The sequence below is a fragment of the Solanum pennellii genome, chromosome 12 (assembly GCF_001406875.1).
Source record: "Solanum pennellii chromosome 12, SPENNV200".
Classification (NCBI taxonomy): Eukaryota; Viridiplantae; Streptophyta; class Magnoliopsida; order Solanales; family Solanaceae; genus Solanum; species Solanum pennellii.
The window spans coordinates 8,117,426-8,142,494 of NC_028648.1; the positions used below are offsets into that span (position 1 = coordinate 8,117,426).

General features: G+C 31.5%; 2 protein-coding genes across 6 annotated transcripts; both read right to left on the reverse strand.

Annotated features, from left to right (window-relative positions):
- Positions 1–537: 537 nt before the first annotated feature.
- On the reverse strand, positions 538–8,733 carry LOC107007200 (potassium transporter 4-like). Of its 2 annotated transcripts, none has more exons than XM_015205713.2 (10): positions 8,572–8,733; positions 7,035–7,146; positions 5,069–5,309; positions 4,743–4,988; positions 4,402–4,452; positions 4,031–4,291; positions 3,821–3,873; positions 3,130–3,244; positions 2,780–3,034; positions 538–1,834 (listed from the first exon to the last, which is right to left on the reverse strand). In XM_015205713.2, exons 2-10 carry the CDS (start codon positions 7,140–7,142, stop codon positions 750–752), a joined length of 2,415 nt encoding a protein of 804 aa, XP_015061199.1. In that variant the 5' UTR covers positions 7,143–7,146; positions 8,572–8,733; the 3' UTR covers positions 538–749. The 2 variants fall into 2 exon arrangements, with proteins under 2 accessions (XP_015061199.1, XP_015061200.1); XM_015205714.2 differs by having other exon boundaries at positions 8,567–8,727.
- A 4,170-nt stretch (positions 8,734–12,903) lies between these two features.
- Positions 12,904–14,137, reverse strand: LOC107006685. 4 transcript variants are annotated; one of them, XM_027913429.1, is made up of 4 exons: positions 13,987–14,137; positions 13,716–13,797; positions 13,247–13,588; positions 12,904–13,164 (listed from the first exon to the last, which is right to left on the reverse strand). In XM_027913429.1, exons 2-4 carry the CDS (start codon positions 13,788–13,790, stop codon positions 12,907–12,909), a joined length of 675 nt encoding a protein of 224 aa, XP_027769230.1. In that variant the 5' UTR covers positions 13,791–13,797; positions 13,987–14,137; the 3' UTR covers positions 12,904–12,906. The 4 variants fall into 4 exon arrangements, with proteins under 4 accessions (XP_027769230.1, XP_027769229.1, XP_015060687.1 ...); XM_027913428.1 differs by having other exon boundaries at positions 13,716–13,890; XM_015205201.2 differs by lacking the exon at positions 13,716–13,797 and having other exon boundaries at positions 13,987–14,134.
- Positions 14,138–25,069: the final 10,932 nt, after the last annotated feature.

A 25,069-nucleotide genomic window follows, 5' to 3' on the forward strand; every position in this document is an offset into this window, starting at 1 on the left:
GAATTATAGATCTCAAATCAGAATTAAAGATTAGTATAGAGAGTCAGTCATGGTTGAACAAAATTAGGAGTCAATTTCAAAGTAAGGATCGAGGTCAGGTCCTAAGTCTTGAGTCGGGTATCTATTCTCGAGTTAGTAGATGTGATAGCCGAAACATTCTATCATACCCCCACAACATAAAGTATGTGTGCTACTTATAAATTTTGATAGATCAATGTTAGATCAGTAGAACAAGGTTTTAAATGGGTGTTTATATCAAGCAACATAAATAGTATTTTACTACAAGTGTTGGACCAAAGTTAGAGGCCGAAGTAAGCATTGGAATAATAGTATAAGTTGAAGGTTTCATTATGATGAATTATTTCATATAATCTTGATACTCCATATCTTTCTAGTTTATCTAAATGTCTCTATCACTTCATGAGATAAGTCCATTTTCTTCTTTAATTTTCATGCTTGTCTAAGTTGACCACATTATCTAATTAGATATGTAAAAATTATTTGATCAAATCCTTCTATGATGCTTTACACATTACATTTACTACATAATTTCGCACGTATCCAGAAACTAGTTATTGCTATATACATACAACTACCAAATGTATTGAATGGGAAACACTTAAATAGCCTTCCCAATATATGTTATCACATTATTAGCCATAAGGCTACCGCACAAAACAAATCTAGAGGTGTGATAAATAAATAAAACTCATCCATGGCCAACTAACCTCCACTCTATATTCTATAGTTTAGACATAGTATATCATGCCAACTTCAATGAGACTAATGTGAGGAATATTAAGTGCCACAGCAGGACCCCTACAGTTTTTGCGCAGAAATGAATAACCAATGTCGATAACTAGCTTCTTCATGAAAGAAGCTGATCTCCTCGCCTTCACGTAAGAGTGTCCCATTATATATGCAACCCCTGCATCTTTTGCATCGATTAGATCTGAAAGCTCATCCCGAACAGCTGGATCCATGCCAGGGTTTTCTGGCAAGCGAAACCTTACTCTGCGCCTCCTCATCTGTGGGTTCTCATCATCACCAGCAGATCTTAGACTTTGGAGCGTTAAAGATTTGCTGCTTTGAATGGAGTTAGTAATACCATAATCCTCCTCTGAGACGAGTAATGTTGAGCCTGACTGTACACTTCTTGTGCTTATAACTGCCATCCTTCCATCAAATGATGGACTCTCGGAGCTTGAGAGTTGTGGTTCTACAGCTTCCATTTGGATGAACTCTGCTATACTCTGGATGAGAAGGTCCTCAAAGTTCCCATCGTCTCGCTGTATGTCCTTGTAACCATATCTGACAATGCAACGGTACATGCGATAGGGTCTTGGGCAGATGCGACCAATGAGGAAGCGCTCCTCGGGTGGGACAAATGGTACTGGAACAGATTTGACACATACAAACACCATCACATTGTGAAATGCAGGGAGATTTGTAACAAAGTGAGAGAAGATGGATGGAATTCCTGTTGCCAATTCAGAGTATATCAGCCCTATCCCTGGCACACGAACAATACCAAGGCTGGGGCCCAAGCCAAGGAGCCATTTCAATGGAACTTTATTGTGAAGATCAAAGTTGTACTTCTTGCGAGTTCCATAGTGCCAGACAAACATGATAGTCAAGAAGGCAAAAGAGAGCACAAGGGACACCCATCCTCCTTGTGGGATCTTGATGAATGCAGAAGACAGGTAGACGCCTTCGATGATTCCGAATAAAAGGAGAAAAGGAATTGCAAGTGCTACACTTTTTTGCCAGACAAAGATTATGACAAGCGCCATGAGAAATGTCGTGATAAACATAACTGTCATGCAAGCTAGACCTGAAAGAAAAATAAATTGGTTAGAGAGAACCGAACAGAGAATTCTGAAACTAAAAATGAAAAAGAAGCTTGAAATAAACAGCAACACGAACCAAACAGATAATTCTGAAACTAAAAATGAAAAGAAAGCTTGAAATAAACAGCAACACGAATAGTTCGCAAATCTGTAGTAATACAGAAAGAAAATCAGTGTAATGGTGTACTTCCACAAGGTGTGCTTTTTGGGGGGATATAGTAATCCTTCTCAACCACCTAACCTCCCCACCCACCCACCCCCAAACCTAAAATTAGGAGCCCAACAGTTGCTTTGCCATTGTATTCCCTTTGTAACTTGAACCCCTAAAACCTTGTATGGTTGGAGGTGGTGTTTGCTCGGACTCCCCAAAAAGGTGTTGCACCCGTGTCGGAGCCTCCGAAAATAAGCTCCTTTAGGAGGATCAGACACGCATCTGTCAGCGTTTTTTAATAGTCCGAGCAACATAGGTGGTTGGTATGCTCTCTTTTGTTAATACATCATGAAATCTGAGATTCCTTCATGTGCATACAATTCATCATCTTCGTTCCATAAGTATTTGTTTTAATAAGGGTTTAAAAAAAGACTTAATACGCTGTAAAAGGCATAAGGAGAGGTCTAGCAGCATGTTTGAGGAAACAAATACACAATCATGAAAACAGAAATATTTTAGCTCAGGCACATTGGACGGCTCAATGATGGATTTGTCAGTCCATTTCTACATGTGCATGCTAATAAATATAATACTACCATAGATAAGACAGATGCATAAGAAAAATTCAATTACTTTTGAAGGTGATACAATCGGGATAGTTGTGGTCATATAATGGGGTTTACTTTACATTCTATGGGAATGGAATGTAAGAAGGCAGAGTCATAAAATGGAATTCAAAGAACTAAAATACAGATTGTCAAAAGACTAGTAGGCTTACCATATGCATTTCCTATTAAAGTGGTGTCCTGAAATCCAACAGCCACAGCAAGGGTCAAAATCATTAGGATCCAATTTATTTCTGGGACATAGATCTGTCCTTTAATATGCTTTGACGTGTGGACAATCTTGACTCGTGGGAAGCAACCCAGTGCATTACATTGCTTCACAATGGAGAATGTAGCAGTGATTACAGCCTGACTGCCAACAATGGCTGAAAGGGTAGCAATAACAAAGACAGGCCAATATACGCTGTCTGCAAGATAAGCAAAGAGCAGTTTAGCAGGATTGAATTAACATTTATCAACAATCTTAAGAATAATCAGACAAATAAATGAAAAGAAAACCAACCGGGTACTGAATTGTAGAAACTATTTGGAATTGAATCAATGTTTTTGGACAGAAAAGCAGCCTGACCCATGTACTGTACCACCAAGCAAGGGTATACAAAAAAAGGAAATGCAATCTGCATAAGGAAAATAAATTTCAGTCAACGTGAGTTCCTAGAATCCAAGCACTCAATAGATATTGAAAGAAACAAGCACTAAAATCTGCCAACCACTAGGACAGTTACTCGTTCTGTGGAATAAGAATCATTTGGCTCCAATGTCCAGTTGCTCTCTATGTATCCACTCACTATGGATTCCAAATGTTATAATCCAAATCTTATAGACTCAATATTCTTTAAATCTACTTCAGATGGATTTTGAATCTTCTTAGTAGTGTTGTTTAAGTTCCTATATGCTTAAAAAAATGTAATACAACAAAATCAGAGTCTCGATAACTGTAAAACCCTTTTTATTTAAAACCAAACGGATTATGGAAGCTCATATTCCCAATGTCATGATGACTTATAAACCCGCTGTACAGATGCAGTTAAAACATGTTTTTATCTATTGCTGGATAATCCCACTAGTTTAATCTGCATTCAGGATCTTATAGAAAGAAAAGAAAAAAATGGTAGGCTAATAGAGAATTAGGACAGAACAGTCTCCCTGAAGAAATTCTTTATGTATTTATTGCTGCAAAATGCTGGACTTACCCTCATTGAGGTGGCAGTGAAATGACCAAGATCTGCAAACATAGCTTCAGAACCTGATGGTAGAAATATGAATTATAAACCTGATTCTAACTCTAGGAGATTTTAATATCATCTCCTTAATCAAATAGTAAGAGGTTCCACAAAAAGGCTTCTATGAGGTAAATTTTTGAATAAAGAATCCCTGAATTAGAGTCAATTTATATATCGTACCTGCAATTGAGAGGAGGACACCTCCTAAGGAAACCCAACCATCTTTCCCAGTTTCCTTAAAGAACTTGACGATATAATATGGAGAAAGAGCAGACACAATTTTGGGATTCCAAAATATAGTATTATACAGCCCAATGAGAAAAATAGATATCAACCAGATAGTCACTATAGGAGCAAACAAGAATCCGACCCTGTGTGTTCCAGAATGCTGCAAGGCAAACAGGCCAACCAATATTATGCACGAGAGAATAAGCACACCACCTACAAGGAAAGATGCATGAAAGGTCAATGCCTCAGACTTAAGTAAGACGTTGACTACTTTAAAAAGTCTTTATCAATTTCTGCAAAGGGGTATATCAAAGTATATCTACCATGAGATAGGTGTTCAGTAGCAGCCTGGATCCCTGACATTGATGATATAACTGCCAAAGTAGAGCATTCATAGTTAAAAGATAAAATTAAATTCAACTGCGAGTTCTATGACTGCAACCATCACTTTGTGAGATAACTATTATTTTGAAATTGAAAAAAGAAATAGTTATCTCACAAAGTGATGGTTGCAGTCATATGCATTACAAGGTGCTATATCACAAAGTGATGGTTGCAGTCATTTGACAGAAGCAACTTTAGAACAAACTTCTGGTTTGTAAATTCAAAAGGCAACCAGCTAAAAATACCATATAAGGAGGCATCTACTGTTAGTATCGTGTACCTGACATTGCAGGAGTCAGAACACCATCTCCTATGACCATACAAGCACCTAATAATACAACAATAAGGAGTATTGTACGTGACTTCTTATGCTTCTCAAGAAATCTCTTCAATGATAAACATGATGTCGACTGCCCCGAAAAGCCATATTTGTAAGCAGATAGCTCCTCATCTGCTGCCTGTTGGTTGGGAAGTAGACTAAACTTTGCATGTCTACACAACAGAGAGTAAAGAGCAAATGTACCACCTAAAAATTTGGCCAAACATCATCAGGTATTAGTATTGTTCCATAAGTATTTATCAATTTAGAGTCCTTTATAAACATACCTTCACCATTATCATCTGCACTTAATACAACAAATACATATTTGAGCAAAGGAATGAGTGTTATTGTCCAGAAGATTAGAGAAAAGGCACCAAATATTGCTTCTGAAGTCTGATAATTTTGCAACTTCCCCACAAAAATACTCCTATAGACGTAAAGCGGAGAAGTGCCCACATCTCCATATACCACCCCCAGACTTTGGTAAGCCAGTAGTAGATTACTGGAAATGTTCACCAGCATAAACTGCAAGTCAAAATATCCAAGGCATGAGCTTGTCTCCTACACAATCAGCTGGTAGAGAAAAGCACAGATCCAATGGAACTCACTCCCAACAGACTCACTTCCCTAAAAAAGAATCTAATTCCAGAATATATAATGTATGCAAACACTAGAAACGTCTTTAAGCATATGGTATATTTTACTAGTAGATCTAAAGAAATCTCATGGCCTGAAAATTCTCTAGAAGGAATACAAGGCAGTGTTCAATTGAGGGAAAGATCTTCAGCTTCTAATTTTTCTAAAAGATTCTCAATTTTAAGGTTTCCCTTCTCACCTTTATTTTCCATTAAGTGTGTCGGTTCCAATTTTTTTCAACATAGGTTGTTTAAATTATCAGTCTAAGGGACACCTAAGAGCAAAAAGAATAAATGATGGGCCCACTAGTGAAGCTTCGTTTTTGTGACTAAAGCAATGGTGCAAGTTGAGCTTGCTGACTCTGTTGGTTGCTTGTGCTTTGTCATATGTTTGAAGCTTTTGTGCAGAGGCACAGACAGTACTGAGGCTAGCAACAAATTTCCTTTTTGGATAGAGACACACGATGACAGAAGGGACAGACAGGTGGAAAACCAAAAACGGAATCCAGATTTATTCTGTGGTATGAATGTATGGAAACTGGGAGGGAGAGAGAGAGAGAGAGAAGGAGGAAGGGTGTAAGTTCAGATATGCAAGTTAGATGATCTGCCTTTTGCTGTGAAAACATCAATTTTTTCCTAGAGGCCAAGGGTTCTTCAGTTGATGCATGATAAATTGATAGGAAATGTACTACTTGTGGACAATTTGGTGAGAAGGAAGAGAAGAAACTAAAGGCAGAAAAGACCATGTGGTAAATATTTCATAGCATTGAGCAACCTGTGAATCTTTCAGTAAAAGTTGTTTCAAACTTGATTATGTTCAATTAAAAGATTTTATGCAGTGGTGGAAGAGAATACTTCTTCCTTATCTAACTATCAAAACAGAGATATGTCAATACTGCAAGTTCCAATTATACTAAAGCACTTTAGGTCCAAGAGAAGTTCAAGCCAAAATACAAGCTGAAAATATGCAGGACAATCAGAAGGAAAAGGTAAACATCTAAAGATTATACTCCACCCAAGAAAGATTGAAACTTAGCATGTTTTGACTCTTCAATGTTCAGATTTAGGTGCTATTTATATTAGTTTCCATCCACATGAAAATCCACATTAGTGTCGTTAGCTGTGTTGCTCTGACTCTACAAAATAATGCCGCACCTATGTCGGATTATTTAAAAATGAACTACTTTTGGAGAATCCAACACAGGTCTTTAGCATAGTATAGAATCTAATGCAACCTACGAACATTAATCTAATCATTTCTTTATTAAAAGGAATTAGTCAAAGTGCCACCTTAATGTCCATGGAAGCAAGTATGATATATATTGCATTTCAGTCATACTAGCCTCTTTTTAATCCAAATATCTTAGAGCCTCCATGTCAAGCAGTTCCATTTTTTATTAGCCCTTAAACAACAAATTAGTTCAAAAGAAATTTACCTGCAGCTTAGAATATTATTAACTTCCTTCAACAACAGGTCTCAATGGGTTTTTCACATGTATAAGCTAGTAACAGTTTATTGAATTCATAAGATGCAGACACATACTTGTACACATAAAACTATCAAAAGACATTAAATATGTAAGCCTAGTGAAAGTGTAAGGAAAAGATTTCCCACCTTGGAAGCCAATGTCCCTTTTCTCCTCTCAAGTTGGGTTTGTCCAGCAGCAGGAGAAGGTGGTTGCTCCATGGAGTCTCGCTCATGATCAATATCAACTCGATGCATCTATCTGCCATTTTTGAAAAACTTTCTTGATTACCACCTTTAATTGGACCGACCAAAACATTTATAACAGACAAAATGAGAATAATAGGCTGCCTCAGACTGATGCAAAGAAATTATAGTAAAAGCTCAGCAACATCAAAATGATCATATCTCTCACTGGACAACAATTACAGCTGAAGATGGAAAAAATTATTCAAAGTTGTAGCGGAAATAAGTTTGTGGAAGTTGAAATTGTGTTTGGATTGTTATATAGGGGTTTGGGCAATATTTGAGTTTAAGTTGGAAAAAAAAAGAGATTTGAAGTTAAAGTTTGCACATGACTTCAATTGAATGAAATTGTAAAGAGTTAAAAATTTGTGAGTGAAACCAGAATTAACTTGGAATACACATTCACCAACTATAACAACATGTCACTTGGAGTACAAATTATATTTCACTAACACCCAAGATTTCATGGCCAAAATAGTAAATGAGCCAACAGTTTGCAAATATTGAAGTTTGGTAATTACAGTTACTGTAGTATAGAATATCGATGGCTTATCAGGCCCATAGTTCTTTAAGAAATTTTTTTGTGGAAGTTGAAAGATCTGTGCTTTTTTTGTTTATGAATGGAAGTTGAAGATTTGAAGAAACTTCATTCAGAACAACGTTAAAACCTTAAAAAACTTAAAGTCAAATCAATAGTTTTGCAACTTAAAAAACTCAAAGCACAACCAACTTCAAAAAGTTATTCACAGAAGAAGTTCAGATTCCACAAACAAACACCACCAGTATTCAATATTTGAAAGCTTTACTGACTAAAAAGTAGAGACAAAATAAGAGAAGAAAAATCAAGCTAAAAGATACGCCATTTACTCATCCCAATGCAACAAAAGTCAATCCAAGCCATTCCATTTCCAGACTCACATGTGAAGAATATTAATAGGAGTCCCACTAAAAAGAAAATTCATAAGAAACTCTGCAGATTTGATGCACAGAAACCAAAACGTGATTAGCTCTGAAAATTTAACTATTTTATTCATAAATTAGACAAAATAAATCACGAAATTTCGGTAAAGCTTCACAAACTAAAACTGTTTTAAACAAGTTTTAATTTTTTCTCTCTTTTTTTGTTTAATAAGTAGCTTTAACACTGTTATGTACTTCTAAAAATCTACACATCTTTGAAAAATCGTAAACAGATTTGTTAAATAGAAACCAATTAAAGTATGAAAAAATCTCACTATTTTATCAACAAAAACAGAAATAGCCACAAAATTGAAGTACAAATAGCAACCGATGTGTAAAACAGTATAAAGCAAGAAAATTTAGTATAAAAATCTGCATATCTGAAGCAGTGAAGCAGTAGAGTCAACTGTTGAGCTGTATAGATCGCATTTTCACAAAATTAGGAATAAACAGAGAGATTCAGAGAAAGAAGGAACCTTACTTGTCGGCGACCGGCGACCGGCGATTGAAATGAATTCGGAGATGTGGTCCTACAGAGGATTCGGATCCGGGTCGGTTTTTCCCCCTCTTGGATTGCTCAACTTTGGACAAATAACATTATTGGCGACTGTTTAGCCAATTACAGTCCGCATGTTTTTTTTATTTCTATATAAGAAGAAGACGGCCACATTTTTAATAGTCACTCTACATAAAAATTTTATCAGTATCGAGTGTTTATGTTAAATTAATTTTGGTTCTTATACTTTTTTATTTCTATATAAGAAAAAGACGGTCACATTTTTTATCGCTATTCTATCTATTTTTTTATTTTCTCCATTTATTATGATTTATCATGATTTCTATTTTTAGAGTCAAATTAAAAGAACTTTAACTAAAATTTTAAGATGTATGTTTTCATTGTATTGATATGCAAAAAATTGTAATTTATAGCACCATTTATATAATTTTTGAATATCAAAATTTTTATTTAAAATATCAAATTAATGTAATTTAATTTATTTTTAAAAATTGATCAAATTGATTTTCAAAATGCGTAACATAACAAATAAAAATATACAGAGAGAGTAATATCAATCACACACTTTCCAACAAAAACGATCACTCTCAAAATTGATGCAAATTATTATATGAGTTTTTCAGTTATTGATAATTTTAAAAATATTTATCCACTTTAATTAAGTAATTTTCAATAATTAAAAGGTAAAATTTAGAGCAATTAAAAGAGAAAAAACTTAAGTATACTAATAAAGTAGGAAATAAAGTTATCTTGTTTACCACTATATGGTAATAGTTATTTTTTTCACCTATATAACAATAATTTTTTTTCAAAGTTATGTTTTATATTAAAAAAAATAAAAATAAAAAACGTGGATTCATAGTGTTCTCCACTTTTCTCAAATCTCATGATTTACTCAAACGTGATTATAAATATTCTTTCCTACCAATAAAAGGTTTCTTGACAAATACTCTCTTCATCCTTTTTTACTTGTCCACTCTTTCTTTTATAGTTGTCTCTAATTATTTATTTATTTTAACAAATCAAAAAAAGATAATTTTTTACCATTATACCCTCAATTAAATGATTAATTACTTTGAAAAATGTAAATTTTTCCATCCACTTCATAATTAATAGAAATAAAATGATGAACTCGTTATTAATTATTTCTTTATAGATGTGTCAATTCAAAAGTTGACAAGTAAAAAGGAACGAATGAAGTGTAAAATATCTTCCATTAACTGTTCAATCATAAATACCAATAATTATTCAATCCTAATTCATCATAAAAGATGTTGGGACGCATCAGGTGTTCATTATATTTTTAATATATAATTTAGTGTTTTATCAATTGTGTAATTGTAAAACATGATCACTGTTATTGTTGCTGTTACTCACCAAAATGGTGATTTGGGATTACTTTTTGTATAAATTTTCTTGGTTCTTCTATTATTTTGAGATTTGGAAGACATAATATTTAGTGACTGTCTTTTTTTGGTAATTGATTTGGTGAAATTAATATTTTTTAACTATCAAACTTATGGAATGAAAGTTTAGTATGCTATTGATTTTTTATTGGTGTCGTTCGATAAGAATTATAATGATCAAGTTTATGATTAACGATTGGATTAAATTTTGATAAAAATTAAGGTTTAAACATCGTATTTACTTTAGAAATCACTTTTAAAGAAATATATATTATGTCTATCATAAGTTGTTTAATTAATGGTGTACTATGATTTATTGTCGATATTAACCCACTTTTTGATTATTTTTTTAGTTAATTCTTTAGAATTTGGTCAATATTTAGAATTATTTAGTGACTTCAATCGTTTTTGAATATCAAAGTGTTGGACTGCATTAAGAATTGGTTTTATTTGGTGAAATTAATCGTTTTAATTCATTTGGTGAACTGGTGAATTCCTTTTTTTTTTTGGTACCATCCAACTTTGATTATATTGTTGTAAATAATAATGATGAATAAAGTTATCATATGTTGGTACATAATGGTGTTGTAAACACCAAATTTAAGTTGTAAAATTTTTCTATATAGTCAATCATGTTTGGGAAATTACCTAGGAATATCACTTATGTTTGTTTTAGGATTGTAATATCATCCAATTTTATCTAGTTTTCTCAAAATATACTTGACACAAAAAATACATTATCTCTCTCCTACTAGAATACCATGTCACATTATTCATTTTTTCATTATTTCAAAAATGTAAAAAAAATTTAACAACCCATTTATTATACCCGATAAGAAAAATTACAGAAAGAACTGTAATATGAGCTCCTCCGATTTTTCAAAAAAATATGTGTCTTCCTCCGGCTTCAAGGAATAAATTATTGAATTTGCATAAGGAACTGTCTCTTGAGTCGTTGTATGTCTTTGATGTCGACCAAAGAAATCGCCACGAGATAAATTCAAGTTTTCGTCTGTTTAATTTTTGAAGTGTAAATTATGAAATAATTTGAATACTTAACATGATAATGGAGTAGTTTTCTTAAAATTTAAGAGTTTTTCGTTTGCTTGTTTTTGAATGAGATATTTCTATTGTTTGAATCTGCCTAAGCTTTGAACAAATGTTTTTAGTTTGTGTAAACACCTTTTTTTTTTTAACTATGAACAAGAAACCATTAATTTTTTACTGTGAACAAGCAATAAATGTTTATAGTTTGTGTAAAAATCACTGTTCCTAATATCTAGTTTATCTCTAAATATCCAATTAAATTTATTGACTTCTTATCAGTTTCAAGGAACTAGTTTAATTTTCTCGACGACAAGACTAAATTTTATATGATGTAACAACAAATACTCCTAAATAAAACATAAGATATAAATTTTCTCTATAAATTGAAGTAAAAAGATTTTTATGGAAATGAGTTAATGCTCTCTTATAAGTTGTCATTTAAAGAATTAGAAAAATATTATTAATAAATTTAAAAAATGTGACATGACACCCTAGTAGGAGAGAGACAATGTATTTTTTTTGTCAAATATATTTTGAGAAAATTAAACAAAGTTGAATGATATTGTAATCCTAAAACAAACATAAGTGATATTTCTAAGTAATTTTTCAAACATGAGTAACTATCTAGGAAAATTACTCTTTATCTTGTCAGCATAAACATGCTTTGGTCTCTAATGTTTGACGAGGGAACTGACCATTCCATTTGAGGAGGTTTTCCACAAATAATAATTAATGTTTTGATGTAAAACATGTAAATACGTTGATTATGATATTGAGGTGTGATATTTGATGCAAACATTAAGCTAGCGTTTGGCCATAGATATTCAAATATTTTTGGCAAATATTATTTGGATGAAAATTTGGGTGAAATTTTACCATGTGTTTGGCCATAGAATTTGAGAAACATATTTCATTTTTTTAAGAAATATGATTTATACCCATAAGTTTTTAAAACTATCAAACTAACCATAAATTTGTATTACATAGCACAATAGAAATCTCACGTAACAAGATTTATGACTTCCGCAACAAATCAAGAAGAATCATTACAGTAAATATTCGTATAGTGAAAAGGTCTTGGTACAAATCATGATAATGAAAATACAACTAATATAAATTCGGAAAAAAAAAAGAGAAGAAAACAAAAGGAAATATATATTGCAATCACTGAAGAACCTATGCTTTCTCATCTGAAAGAGTTCAACCTATTCTTTAATATAATCTTCCCACATTTTATGAACAATCTCTCCTCGATGAGCTTGCATTTCCGAATCAGATGATCGAGAAGATGAAGCGATGTTGTTACCCTGAGCCAAAAGTTCGTCACTTTCATCAACAATCATATCATCATTTTCATATTCATTGAATATTCCATCACTACTTTGGTGTTCAAGTAAAAAAATTATGCATATACAGCGCAAACAATTACTATTTTCACTTGCATGTCACATTCATAGTTGTTCATGCTTTGTCTTAGTATTCTGAANGGTTTTATAATATTTTAATTTATAGTAAGGGTAAAATCGTAATTCAACTTTTTACTTTTTTGTTCCCACTTATAATAATATGTGATTAGGGAAAATAATGCACAAATAGCTCCCTAGACTATGACCGAAATCTCAAAGTCACACCTTAACTAACTAAGGTCCTATTACCCCTTGAACTTTTTTTTTTTGGTAATTTTGTGCACCTTTTTGGAATACCTGTCATCCAAAGATCTCCCACGCACCTCAATTATGTGGATTCACGGAACGTCCCACGTTAGACAAAAGGTGCAAAAAATTACAATAAAAAAAGTCCAAGGGGGTAATAGGACGTTAGTTAATTTAAGGTGATCTCAAAATTTTCAGTAATAGTTCAGGGGGTACTTGTGCATTTTCCATAAATATAATAGTTCAGTAGCAACATGCTCATCATCAACATCAGAAGGTTCATACTCCTCGACAATAAATTCATTTGACTTTGGTGGAAGATTAGGATTTGTACTATACATGACATGGTCCCCGGTAGCAAATGAGTTTCCAAAAATTTCATCCAGTGTGTCATAATCTTTAAGACCATGGTATCTGTACTTGGAAATATATATTTTCTTCTTTTTCTTTTGCTGTGAAAAAAAAATGAACATTATGTTAGCTCGATATGTGTAAAGGTAGAATATAAGTACTTTTTTTATCTCCCAAACTTACCGCTACATGCTCCGACCAATTATCAGATGGACATGTAATTGTGTTAGTTGTAGGGTTCCATCCATATCCAGAGCAAGAACTAAGGAGATCCTTGAAGGTTTTTGTGTCTTTCCTTAATCGTTGAATCTTTGACTTAATTCTCTCATCATCAAACTTATCTCGATTTCCAATTTTCTCAAAAAACTCATTCCTAACTTCTATTAATCGTGGACCACTGATGGCATAATCTTTAAATCCGGACTTCCTCGCGTCATCATACAAGACACTTATAAGGATAGATGATTCTTCATCAGTCCATTTATCAGCCGCTGAACCACGTGATTTATTCATTTTTTTACGTTTCTACAATACAACATCAACATGACAACACATCATATGCATAACTTAATTTTTTTTAGAGTGCACAAAATTAGAAAGCATGTCTTTACTAAAAATGAAAGACCTACGAACACGATTGAAAGTATATTACCCTGTTAACTGGAAAAGGTGAAGTCATAGAGTTCTCGTCGGAAATCTCAAAACCAGCTTCAGGAATAATGGACATTACAAAACTTAACAAATAAGCCCGAAAAATTAGTTGCGCCAGTCGAATGAAAAAATAAAACACAAGGAGGAAAGATTCTTATCATTCGTAACTCTTAAACCTAGACAAGAGAAGATATTCATACAAATCAATTCAAGCAAGTACAATCTAAACAAAATTCACTATAAGAAAAAATATGTAGATTTTTACAAATTACCTTCAATTTGTTTCTCCAGAGAGCACTTCCACAAAGCTTTTGGTTGTTCAACTAATTTTTTTGATAAATATAGACCATGTATAATTTTTTGGATAAATATAGACCATGTATGTATATGCAGATGGGAGATAATTTAATTGAGGTAGTTGGCAGATGGGAGATAATTTAATTGAGGTAGTTGGCAGATGGGAGATAATTGAATTAGTTGGTATTAATAAATATTATTATTTTTGTAAAGTAAAAAGTTAAGGGTAAAAATTGAATTTTTAAAACTTTCCAAATAATGAAATTTGGCCCAAATACTAGTTTTTTTCTAGTATTTGGGAATTTGGAAAATTTGCCAAAAAAATTTGCCAAATAATAAAAAAGCGTATGGACAAACAAAATTTGCCAAGTTTTTTCCCAAGTTTTACTTGCAAAATTTATGGCCAAACGGGCCCAAATATGAAGGTTTAATTACCACTATTGATATTATAAAAATCTTTATATAAAAGGAATACTAACATATTATCTCAATAAAAGACTATAAAAAGTAAAAAAAAATATATTAAGAAAATATTGAAACGCATGAAAAAAGATTCTAATAGTTATTGAAACTATAACTTATAATTGTACCAACTTTATTGGTACTATAAAATTTTTATATTAAAAAAACATAAATGATTATAAAAAACATCAAAAAGGGAAGAAAGAAAAACGTGTGAATGTGAATATGATTAAGAAGAGAGAAATTAAATATGACAGGAATTACTACGCGCCAGAGAGAGAAAAATTGGAAAAAAAATTTAAATTAGACACAAAAATTAAATATTTTGTTATGCATGTAATTTGATAACTTCCTTTTTAATTAAATACAAGTATACTGATCGATGTTATTTTATTAATATAAGTCTTTAGTATACTTTTGTATTTTTTTCTAATTAAAAATCGAAAAAAACTTTTCTAAGAAGTTACATTTGTTTTCTTACCCTACTCAATCCCCTAACGGTAGATCACCCACAGGCCACACCACTCATAAGACCCTAACCGCTCAAATTTTTTTAAAGGTTTAAGTTATCGACGATTTCATAAGATTGTCTGTATGATTCATTTATACATACACTTCAAATAAGATTTCTACCTATTGAATTCTTCTATTCTTTTAAATTTGAACTATTTAAACATTTTTTACAATACGCTAAAAGTATAAAGTATGTGAAATACACTCGTAATGTCATAACTATTTGACGAATTAAATGCCCAGATCAGGTACTTTTGAATCCAAAAAATTATTTTAAAAATATGTTATAAAGTAAAAGAAAAAATGAATTATTTTTAAGTTAAAAATTTAAAAAGAAATCCTTTAACTTACGTACCCTGCTAGTCCATTAGAGTACAAAATTCCTCTCCATCTACGGTGCCCCACCCCCAACACGATAACCCATCTCTGTAAACATGCTATTTTCAAACCTTCTTGGTTCATCTGTAACATAGAATTCAAGCAAAAGGATGAAAAATTATTGCTATTTTTTGATGAACTGTGAAAGAGTTGGCCATAGGTAATAAGAAAAAATTAATTTTCTTCTTAGTTCCATTTTTTACAGAAGCCACCAGAAAATTTATCAATTTCGTTGGACATTTAAAAAAAAAATTGAGTTATGTCGTATTTCGTTTTGAGTTCTATAGTTGATATCTTTTTTCTTAATGGCGGCGGTGAACTAGTATGGTTGAGGGAGTGATAGGTAAAGAGGGGACGAAGAAGAAAGAACATATAGTTCCAAATCTCAGGAAATGTCTTCAATCAGATTGCAAAAGTCATTATACGGCTTAAAACAATCATGATGTGTATAGTATCGTTGCCTCAGTGAGTACTTGATAAATAAGATTATATAAATAATGTCATTTGCTCTTATATTTTTATTAAGAAAACAATATCGATGTTTATTATTATTGTTGTTATGTTAATGAAATTAATCTTATTGAAATTTCAAAACAGGCCCAAAAGACAATCGAATATCTAAAGAAAGAATTTGACATGAAAGACCTTGGAAAGACAAAAAAATTTCTTGATTTACAAATATAACATTTAGCAGACGGGGTCTTCATCCATCAATTTGTCAATACTAAAAAAAATCTTGAAACGATTTTACATGGACAAAGTACATTCTTTAAGTACTCCAATGATTGTTCGATCGCTTGAAGTGAGTAAAGGCTCATTCCGACATCAAGAAGAGAATAAGAAATCTATTGGTCTTGAAGTACCTTTATCTTAGAGTCATTCACACAGTTACATATCTTATCAATGCTATGAAAACTGACATGGAATTTTCTATTAATTTATTAGAAAGATATAGTTATTCCTTACTCGAAGACATTGGAATAAACATATATTGTGATATCTGAAGGGGATTAGTGATATGGTTTGTTTTATACTAACAAAGATAGTAGAAATCTTGTTGGTCATGCATATGCAGGTTATTTATCCGACCCACATAAAGTTAAGCTTGCTGTCAAACAGACTATCTATTTACATATGGAGGTATCAATATATCGTAGTGATCTACGAAGCAGTCCATTGTTGCTACTTCTTCAAATCATGTTGAAATAATAACCATTCATGAAGCAAGTAGGGAATGTGTATGGTTGAGATTAGTGATACATTTCATCAAAGAAAGATGTGGTTTGAAGTGTGATGTCAAGATACCCATAATGCTCTTTGAAGACAACGTTGCATGCATAGCTCAACTAAGAGGAGACTTCATCAAAGGAGATAGCACGAAACACATTTCACCAAAATTATTCTTCACTCATGATATTTAGAAGAAAGGTGATATTGATACACAACAAATTGGCTATAATTCAACAGATTTATTCACTTCGTCTTTACCACCCTCAATTCTTGAGAAGATGTTGTATAACATTGAAATACGAAGATTTAACCATCTGAATCGTGATTTTTATCAAGGAAGTAAAATACGTGTTGCACACTTTTTTTCTTTAACTAGGTTTTGTCCTACTGAATTTTCTTAGAAAGGTTTTTAATGATGCAGCAGACAATACGTATTATGAAAATCTATATATATTTTTGTTCCTTCGAATATTCTTTTTACATGGACATCCAAGGTGGAATGTTGTAAAACTAAATAGATGTCATGTGGAGTCAACCCTTTGATTGTCATCACTTGTCATACTAAATGAATGCCATATTGTGAGCCATCCACTTGAGAGGTGTCATCACTTGTCCAAGTGGATAACTTCCTAATAGACAAGTGTTAGTTTGTATATTACTTTCTGACTATAAATAGCCATTACTTTCATTCACAAAGGGATATAATAAGAAAGTTTGAAATAGATTGTGCTCTCTCTTTGCTTCTTTTAAATTTAGTTTACTAATATAAGTTTGTTAGTTAGTTATTGCATAACAGATTTGTATATTTACTTGGTTGAATACCAAACTACTTATCTAGAGGATTAGAGATCAATTTTCGTGATTTAATATACTATATTTCTTTTATATAATGCGTTCATATACTAGAAATTCTAAAATTACAAGAAACTTTTGGAAAGTGACCATTTTATATTTTAAATTATATCATCTTAATATATTATAATAGTAATTTAATCTAAATTAAAAATTGTACGGCCTATTGTACCCCTATAAGACTTTTATCCACATATATACTTTATATATATAATATACAAGAATTGATGTAATCAAGTTGTTGTATGCACAAATTCCATACACAAGAAAGATTTATGAACTTAAGACCACTAATAATCTTTTAACTCTTGTGGTGTTCAAAGGTCAAGTAAATAAATAATTTTGTGTCTCTATGATGATAACACTAGGACTTTATTTTATTCACTTCAAAAAACTAATGGACAGACCAAATTATTATTATTCAATCAATTATTGTAACCACTTCACAAAATTTAATTCAATTATTGTTGGTAGGCAAGGATGACTCACAAAATGAGATAATATATATATAACATATGATAAGGATGGACACCTAGGAGAAGAGTTGGTAGTATTAGCATAGTACTTGTTATGAAAGCATTTTTATTAATGCCCCCTTCGTTCACTTGACACATCTCTAAAGAAGCAATAAATAAATTATATTATTTTTAATTATTATTAAAATATAATAAATATAAAATAATAAATTATCTTTTAATTTTTTCAGCCATAAATAAAAAAAATGAATATTTATTTTTGATGAAAATGGATCGAGAAAATAATATACTACTCCTTTCATCCACTTTTACTTATTCATAAGTATCAATTATGTATTCGTTCCCAACATAAAAATATCAGAATGATATAGTCAAAATTATCATTTTTTTAAATTACTTTTTAAGATGTATACCAAATTTAATATAAATGGATGGATGGATGGAGTAACAAAGGGCAGGTAAGACCTTTTAGCACGTTTAATTTTTTATTGGGTTTAAGTCTATTCTTTTAGCTATTTTTTTTTTTAAAAAAATGGGTGAAAGATTGATCCTAAAACTGAATGAAGAGAAGTTACAAAAACAAAATGTTCACAATGAATTTTTTTTAGTTTAAATCTACTCTTGTAACACTTTTTTTTAAAAAAAAAACAAAATGAAAGATTGATCATGAAACTAAATAAAAAAAAAATAAAAAATGTTATCAAACTTTAGGCCTACCACTCAATACAACTTACTTCTTGTTTGTGAGGGGGTTCAACAATAATATTTCTACATAAACACAAAAAAATTACCTTATATATACAGTGTACTGAGAGTTCGAGTGAACCCATGAAACTCATATGGATCCACCCTTGTGTACATGTGGGTACGGCTCTAATCCTAGGTCGCAAGTACATCACTACCAACCCCTATAATTTTGTGACATAAACATCACATAGAAAAATAATTGTATTACAAATCAATAGGTACTCAATATGCGAGTCCGAAGCCTAAAGGGTAAAAAATGTTAACAAAAATTCTAAAACAGTATATGAAATTTCTTTTTAACCAAAAGGGCAAAATCGCTCGCGAAGTAGCGATTTTGTCCATTGGAAAAAGCAAAATCGCTGCTATAGCAGCGATTTTGTTAAATTTGATTTTTTTTTTTAAAAAAATAAAATTAAAACAAAATCGCTCCCGAGGGAGCGATTCTCAATTTTCAAAATTTTTTTAATAACCTTTTTAAGTAAGTCGCTGCTTATGCAGCGACATTACCTTAAATTTTTTTTTTTTTGCTTCTTTTATTTAAAAAAGTTTAAATGAAAACAATATTTTTTTAAAATTAAATTGCTGCGATTTTTAATTATTTCTTTTTTAATTTTTAAAAATTAAATCACTAAAAAAAATTTGATTTAAAATCGCTGCCTTGGCAGCGATTTATTTTTTTTAAAAAAATAAATTAAAAATCATTGCCTTGGCAGCTATTTGATTTTAAAAAAAATAAAAAATTGATTTAAACTTTTTTTATAAAAAAAAAAGCAAAAAATATTAATTAAAAAAAATTATACACAAGTCGCTGCCTAAGCAGCGACATATAAAAGAAATATTAAAAAAAAGATTTTTATTTTGAAAATCGCTCCCGAGGGAGCGATTTTGTTATAATTTTTTTTTTTTTTAAAAAAAAGCAAATTTAACAAATCGCTGCTATAGCAGCGATTTTGCTTTTTTCAGTGGACAAAATCGCTACTTCGCGAGCGATTTTGCCCTTTTGGTTAAAAAGAAATTTCATATACCGTTTTGGAATTTTTGTTAACATTTTTTACCCTTTAGGCTCCGGACTCCTCAATATGCGTCATGCATCAAATGGCGGGACAATATTTATATGAAATATATAAATACATATCACAATATTATTTTTGAGTGAAAAGGGAGTAAATCATTTCATAATAAATTTAATTCAAAGAAAATCACTTTAATATTATGTCTGGAGTTCCTCTATGTAATCACCCACTAATTTATTTTGAGTGTTAGAATCTCTTTTCCCTTGAGACTTCCTTTAGCTTCATTTATGATTTTGTGAGCGGGTTGAATTGAATTTGTGCAGATCAAAAATAAATTGAGCAATAACGGATTGTTATTCAGTCTACTTATTTTAATATGAGTGAAATATAGGTCGGGTATAGTATGAGTATGAGTAAAAACCTAATCAAACCCATTTTTGATGATTAAAGCATTTACTCTTGCAGAGCAGCATCAATTAATCAGTAACATATGACTGAATAAGCATTTACTCCCATATATACTCATATTTTATCCATAAATATCCATATTTTCATGGGTTAAATATGAATTTAAGAAGAAAAAAAAAAATTTGTTATAAACTTTTGTTGTCAAACATCACAATTATATGTCTCTTAAAATAAACGAAATATTGCAGGTAGATATCTTAGTGTGCTTTTCCTTAATTTCTTGTTGAGGAAACTGATTGGCACTATGAAGATTAAGTCACCAGCTTATTACTCTAACCACATCGGCAAAGGATAAAGTCAGTATAGGCTTTAAGTAAAATAAGTTTACGTGATTAAATTCCGAGCCGATTGGTGTGGGCTTGTAACCAAGTGGTGCATTAAAGTGGTTTGGATGTTAATAAATGGGCTCAATAATGCTGACTCGTTAGAGACCTCTTTACTCTTGATATAATTGGGCATGTCACAACTCTGCATGAGTTGTGGTAGCATTAACAAAAATTGTTTGACTGGGGTTAAGGTTCAAGAGAGGCCCCAGAAGTTGTGGGAAAAACTATTGGTCCGAAAGGTGCCAACCAGTCCACAGCTTTATAGAGAGTTTCTTCGATTCTAATTAGGCGTGTTTATTGGGTTCAATATAACATTATGAAAAATGTGAACTGGTTCAGATCTTTCTTTACATTTGACGAATCACCGATTTTCACCTTCGTTTGCCTTTCCAACCTTCATTTTTCATCTGTCCTATCACCTTTAGTGATGGTCAACTTGTCCGCCCTTTAAATCAACACCCTATCGAATGTACATACCTAGTCTCTCCAATCTTGTGAAAAATAACATTTGTTTAAGGTTTTGCTCTTGAAATTTGAAATAGATAACAGCCCCGTGTTTTTTATTTTTTTATAATACAATATGAATGATCTTGTGATTTGATAAACAGATTTTGATAAATCCTACCTCCGGTCCTTGTGGAATTCGACTCTAACTCATAGTTGGATAATTGTTTTATAAACGACCATAGCCACCTCCTTTATTGGAGAAACATTTTGAACGGTACCACTACCATGGGAAAAGTGGGAAACCCTTGTTAGACTTCCATTAAATAAATTAACGCTCAACTGAACCGAATGTAAGTCAAAATAAATCAAAGTCTAAAGACATTTTTCCTAGTGACACAATAGCTAATTTTTCTAAGAGTGATTTATTCAATTCTGATCTTAAATCTCCAAGTGTTTCGCATATGCTATATGAGTCTTTTCTTGAGTTGGCATATAAAGTTGAGCAGAAACTCATTGGCACTACGAACGTTAAGTCACCAGCTTATTACTCTAATCCACATTGGCAAAGGATAAAATTACTTTAGGCTTTAAATTTTAAATAATCTAGCATGATATGAAATGTGAGCTTGTAACCGCATGGGGTATTAAAGTTGTTTCAATGTTGAAAATTGGGCCGAAAGAGAAGGCGTCACCAGCCCACATCTTATAGAGAGGATTCTTCGGTCTAATTAAGCGTCCATATTGGATTCAATTGAACACACAATTACTTTTTAATTTGGAACTGTCATTTAGCTTAAAATAAAGAGGAACTAGTGGGAGAGACCACTTTTTAAACTTGACTGTTGGCAAGGGGACCAGGTCGGCCCGCCCTACGACCGGTTCGAGAACCGTCTCAGCGGATTCGGTCTCGTTGATTTTCACGGATTGGGTGAACCGGGGGTTAGGGGACCGATTAGGCCGGACTGGTTCACACTTTGGTCTCAATCGACCCGGCCAGTTTCGCGAGATCCCTTATTAATTTTTATTAATTTCTTGAAAGTTATCCGTTGCCAATCGTTTGAACGACTAGTGCCCCTCCCCCCAACCCCCCAAACGGATTTATTGTACCTTTTTACCTCCCAAACACCCCTACAACCCTCCCCCTCCCCCTCCCCTACTTTTAATATTTTATTTTAAACCTTCAAGTTATCATAAATACACTTTAACTCATTTAATATTATAAATACCCCTCTATTCCTTATTATTTCTTATAAAATCATCTAATTTCTCATCGATTTTCTATATTCTCTCAAGTTTCAATCTTAATTCTTAAGTTGGACCGCATTCGAAGTTGACATCATTTGATGAAATTAATCGTTTTAATTTATTTGGTGAACCGCTGAATCTTTTTTTTTTTATTTCATTCGGTTTTGATTGTATTGTTGTAAATAATAATAAGGAATAAATTTATCATATGTTGGTATATAATAATGTTGTAAACACCAAATTTGAGTTACAATTTTATCTTGCCAGCATAAAAATGCTTTGGTCCCTAATGTTTGACAAGGGAACTGACCATTCTGTTTGATGAGATTCACCACAAATAATAACTAATGCTTTGATGTGAAACAGATAGATACTTTGATTACGATATTAAATTTGTGATATTTGACGCAAACATCAAATATAAAGGTTTAATTACCAATTATAATTTTTTTTATATAAAAGGAACACATTAATATTATCCCAATAAAAGACTATAAACTTAATTAAAAAAATATATAAAAAAAGAAAATACGTGGAAAAAAAATTCTAATAGTAATTGAAACAATAACTCAATTAGGATAACTGTACCAACTTTATTGGCAGCATAAAATCTTTATATAAAAGAAGAAAATTTACTATAAAAAAATCTAAAAGGAAAAAAAAGTGTGAATGTGACCATGTTTAAGGAGAGAATATTTGATGAATTCAATAACTAATTACACTCCACAAAATATGGCAGAATTACTACGCGTCAGAGAGAGAAAAATTGGATAAAAAAATGAGAAATATTTGATGAATTCAATAACTAATTACATTCTTGTGTTTTTTTTTCAATAACTAATTACATTCTTGTGTTTTTTTTTCAATTCCTCTAAAAAAATTCGCAATCACATTCTTAATCGAAAATAAATATTTTTAATGTGCATAAAACTCTTCTAGTATTAAAAGTGTTACTCTTATTTTTCTGAATTCTAGACAACTAATCTTCTGATTCATTATTATATTAATTGATGATACTTTTAATTAAATTAATCCTCATGTCAAATGATTAAACTAATTCAGAATGGAGTAAATTCGAGTTTAACAACATAACTAATTTATTTGTTTATTGGATTACCCAAAATATTAAATTAAAATAAGTAATTGACTTCAATATTAAGATACAACAATATCATAAAATAGTGTCTTAGGCACTGTTAACACCCAATTTTTATCCTCTACAACATAAATTAGTCATTTTGCTTCTTAAATTATTAACTATTTGAAATAATGGACTTTGCAATATTCAAAATATTATCCAAGTCATTTTAAGTAATTTCGTCATTTTTATAATTTTTTATAATAATATATATGTTTATATGATTATGTATATGATTAGTATATTTATTCAAAAATTAAATATTTTAGTAGTGACTATTGTAGCTTTGAATTAATGAGTTTTATGAATTTCAAGAAACTTTCAAGTTATTTTTTAAATAATTTTTGTCATTTTTAATAATAACTAAATATATTTTACAATCACATTATTTGAAAATCATCACAAAGATTTTATTAAATTAGCTTACTTTAAGTTGGCTTAATTTTCCTTCTAGTTATTAGTTTATAATTAAGGTTGATTATCTAATTTTGCTAAGATTAAAAAGTTCGCTTATTAATTGATATTAATTTTTCTTATTTAATATTTAAACGGTTTCACCAATTAAACACAAGCGGATAAGTTTTAAATTTAAAAGTCATGTTGACATTTTCTCTTTGTCCTTAATTCAATTTTTTGAATAACCAAGATAGGCCTATTTTTCAACTTAAATGACTGAAGTTCCATTTTCAATTAACATTCTAGCAGCCCACTCAATTCAATTTCCCAGTCCAACCCTATCACTCTTTATTTTCCAACGCTAAAAATACATAACAACAAACGTGTACACCGACCCGCTCTACCCTCGCGTCTTCTTCCTCAACAGAAATCGCGAGAACTCAGCGTACAACAGCCATATCGGCTTACTCTTCTCCAGGATACATTAACAATAGCTGCAGCAGCCGCGTCCCGTCCGTTTTTCCCCCTTTTGAGAATTTTCAGAGTAAAGATACAAATCTCCCATGCCTCTTACTTTTGATCTCGAAAAGGAGCAAAGGATAATTCAAACTCTTCTTTCAAAAATCCAACGAATTTTCCTCCTAAAGTGCTCTTTTCTTCCCTATAAATAATATTCTACTCTCAATGATCGAGGACGAGGAAAAAAGATTGGATTTTGAGGTTATATAAGAAAAATAACTTAAAAAGGGGTTTTGGAGTTGAGCTCTGAAGCAATAGTCGTTTTACGCTCAAAAAATTCAAATGATTCTCTAATCATAGGTTTCGATAAAATCTCTGTTTGTAATCAGTCTTGAGCTCCTCGCTTGCTATCAGTATTTAAATCTTATGGTAGAAGAATCACTGTCCAAAGCTTGTCGTTCCCAATTTTGGTGACCCCTGAAACGTAATGCTAATTTCGGTTCAAGCATCTTTAATGCTCTGTTATGTGATTATCAACTGTATAAGTTGTTTGTATGTTGGTATTCCGAGATTTTTCTTACTAACAATAGTAAATCAGTATGTAATTGGTCTGCTTATACATAATGCTTTTTTTTCGCCTTCATTCGCTCAAAATTGGGTCGATACCATTCGATGTCGAGATGTTTTCCTTCTGTTAATGTTCTTTTACTTCATTACATGATTTCATCTTGCTGTTCATGATTTGTGGTTTAGTTTGAAATCTCAATTTTAGTTTCTTATAGGAGATTTATTTTTCATTCGTGAGCTGTTTTGTTTTGTATCTCGACTCGTGTAAATAAATATAGGTCGATTGATTTTACGTTTTCTCTTTACTCTTCTCTTCATGCACTAGTTTGGTTGATTTTATT

Coding starts and splice junctions, on each gene's coding strand:
- LOC107007200 (XM_015205713.2), bottom strand. CDS start 7,142: ATGCATCGAGTTGATATTGATCATGAGCGAGACTCCATGGAGCAACCA. Junction 3,874..4,030: donor TGTCCTCCTCTCAATTGCAG/GTACGATATATA, acceptor TTCTACCATCAG/GTTCTGAAGCTATGTTTGCA. Junction 3,245..3,820: donor TCACTGCCACCTCAATGAGG/GTAAGTCCAGCA, acceptor TTCCTTATGCAG/ATTGCATTTCCTTTTTTTGT.
- LOC107006685 (XM_027913429.1), bottom strand. CDS start 13,790: ATGTCCATTATTCCTGAAGCTGGTTTTGAGATTTCCGACGAGAACTCT. Junction 13,589..13,715: donor CACCTTTTCCAGTTAACAGG/GTAATATACTTT, acceptor GTTGTATTGTAG/AAACGTAAAAAAATGAATAA. Junction 13,165..13,246: donor ATTGGTCGGAGCATGTAGCG/GTAAGTTTGGGA, acceptor TTTTTTTCACAG/CAAAAGAAAAAGAAGAAAAT.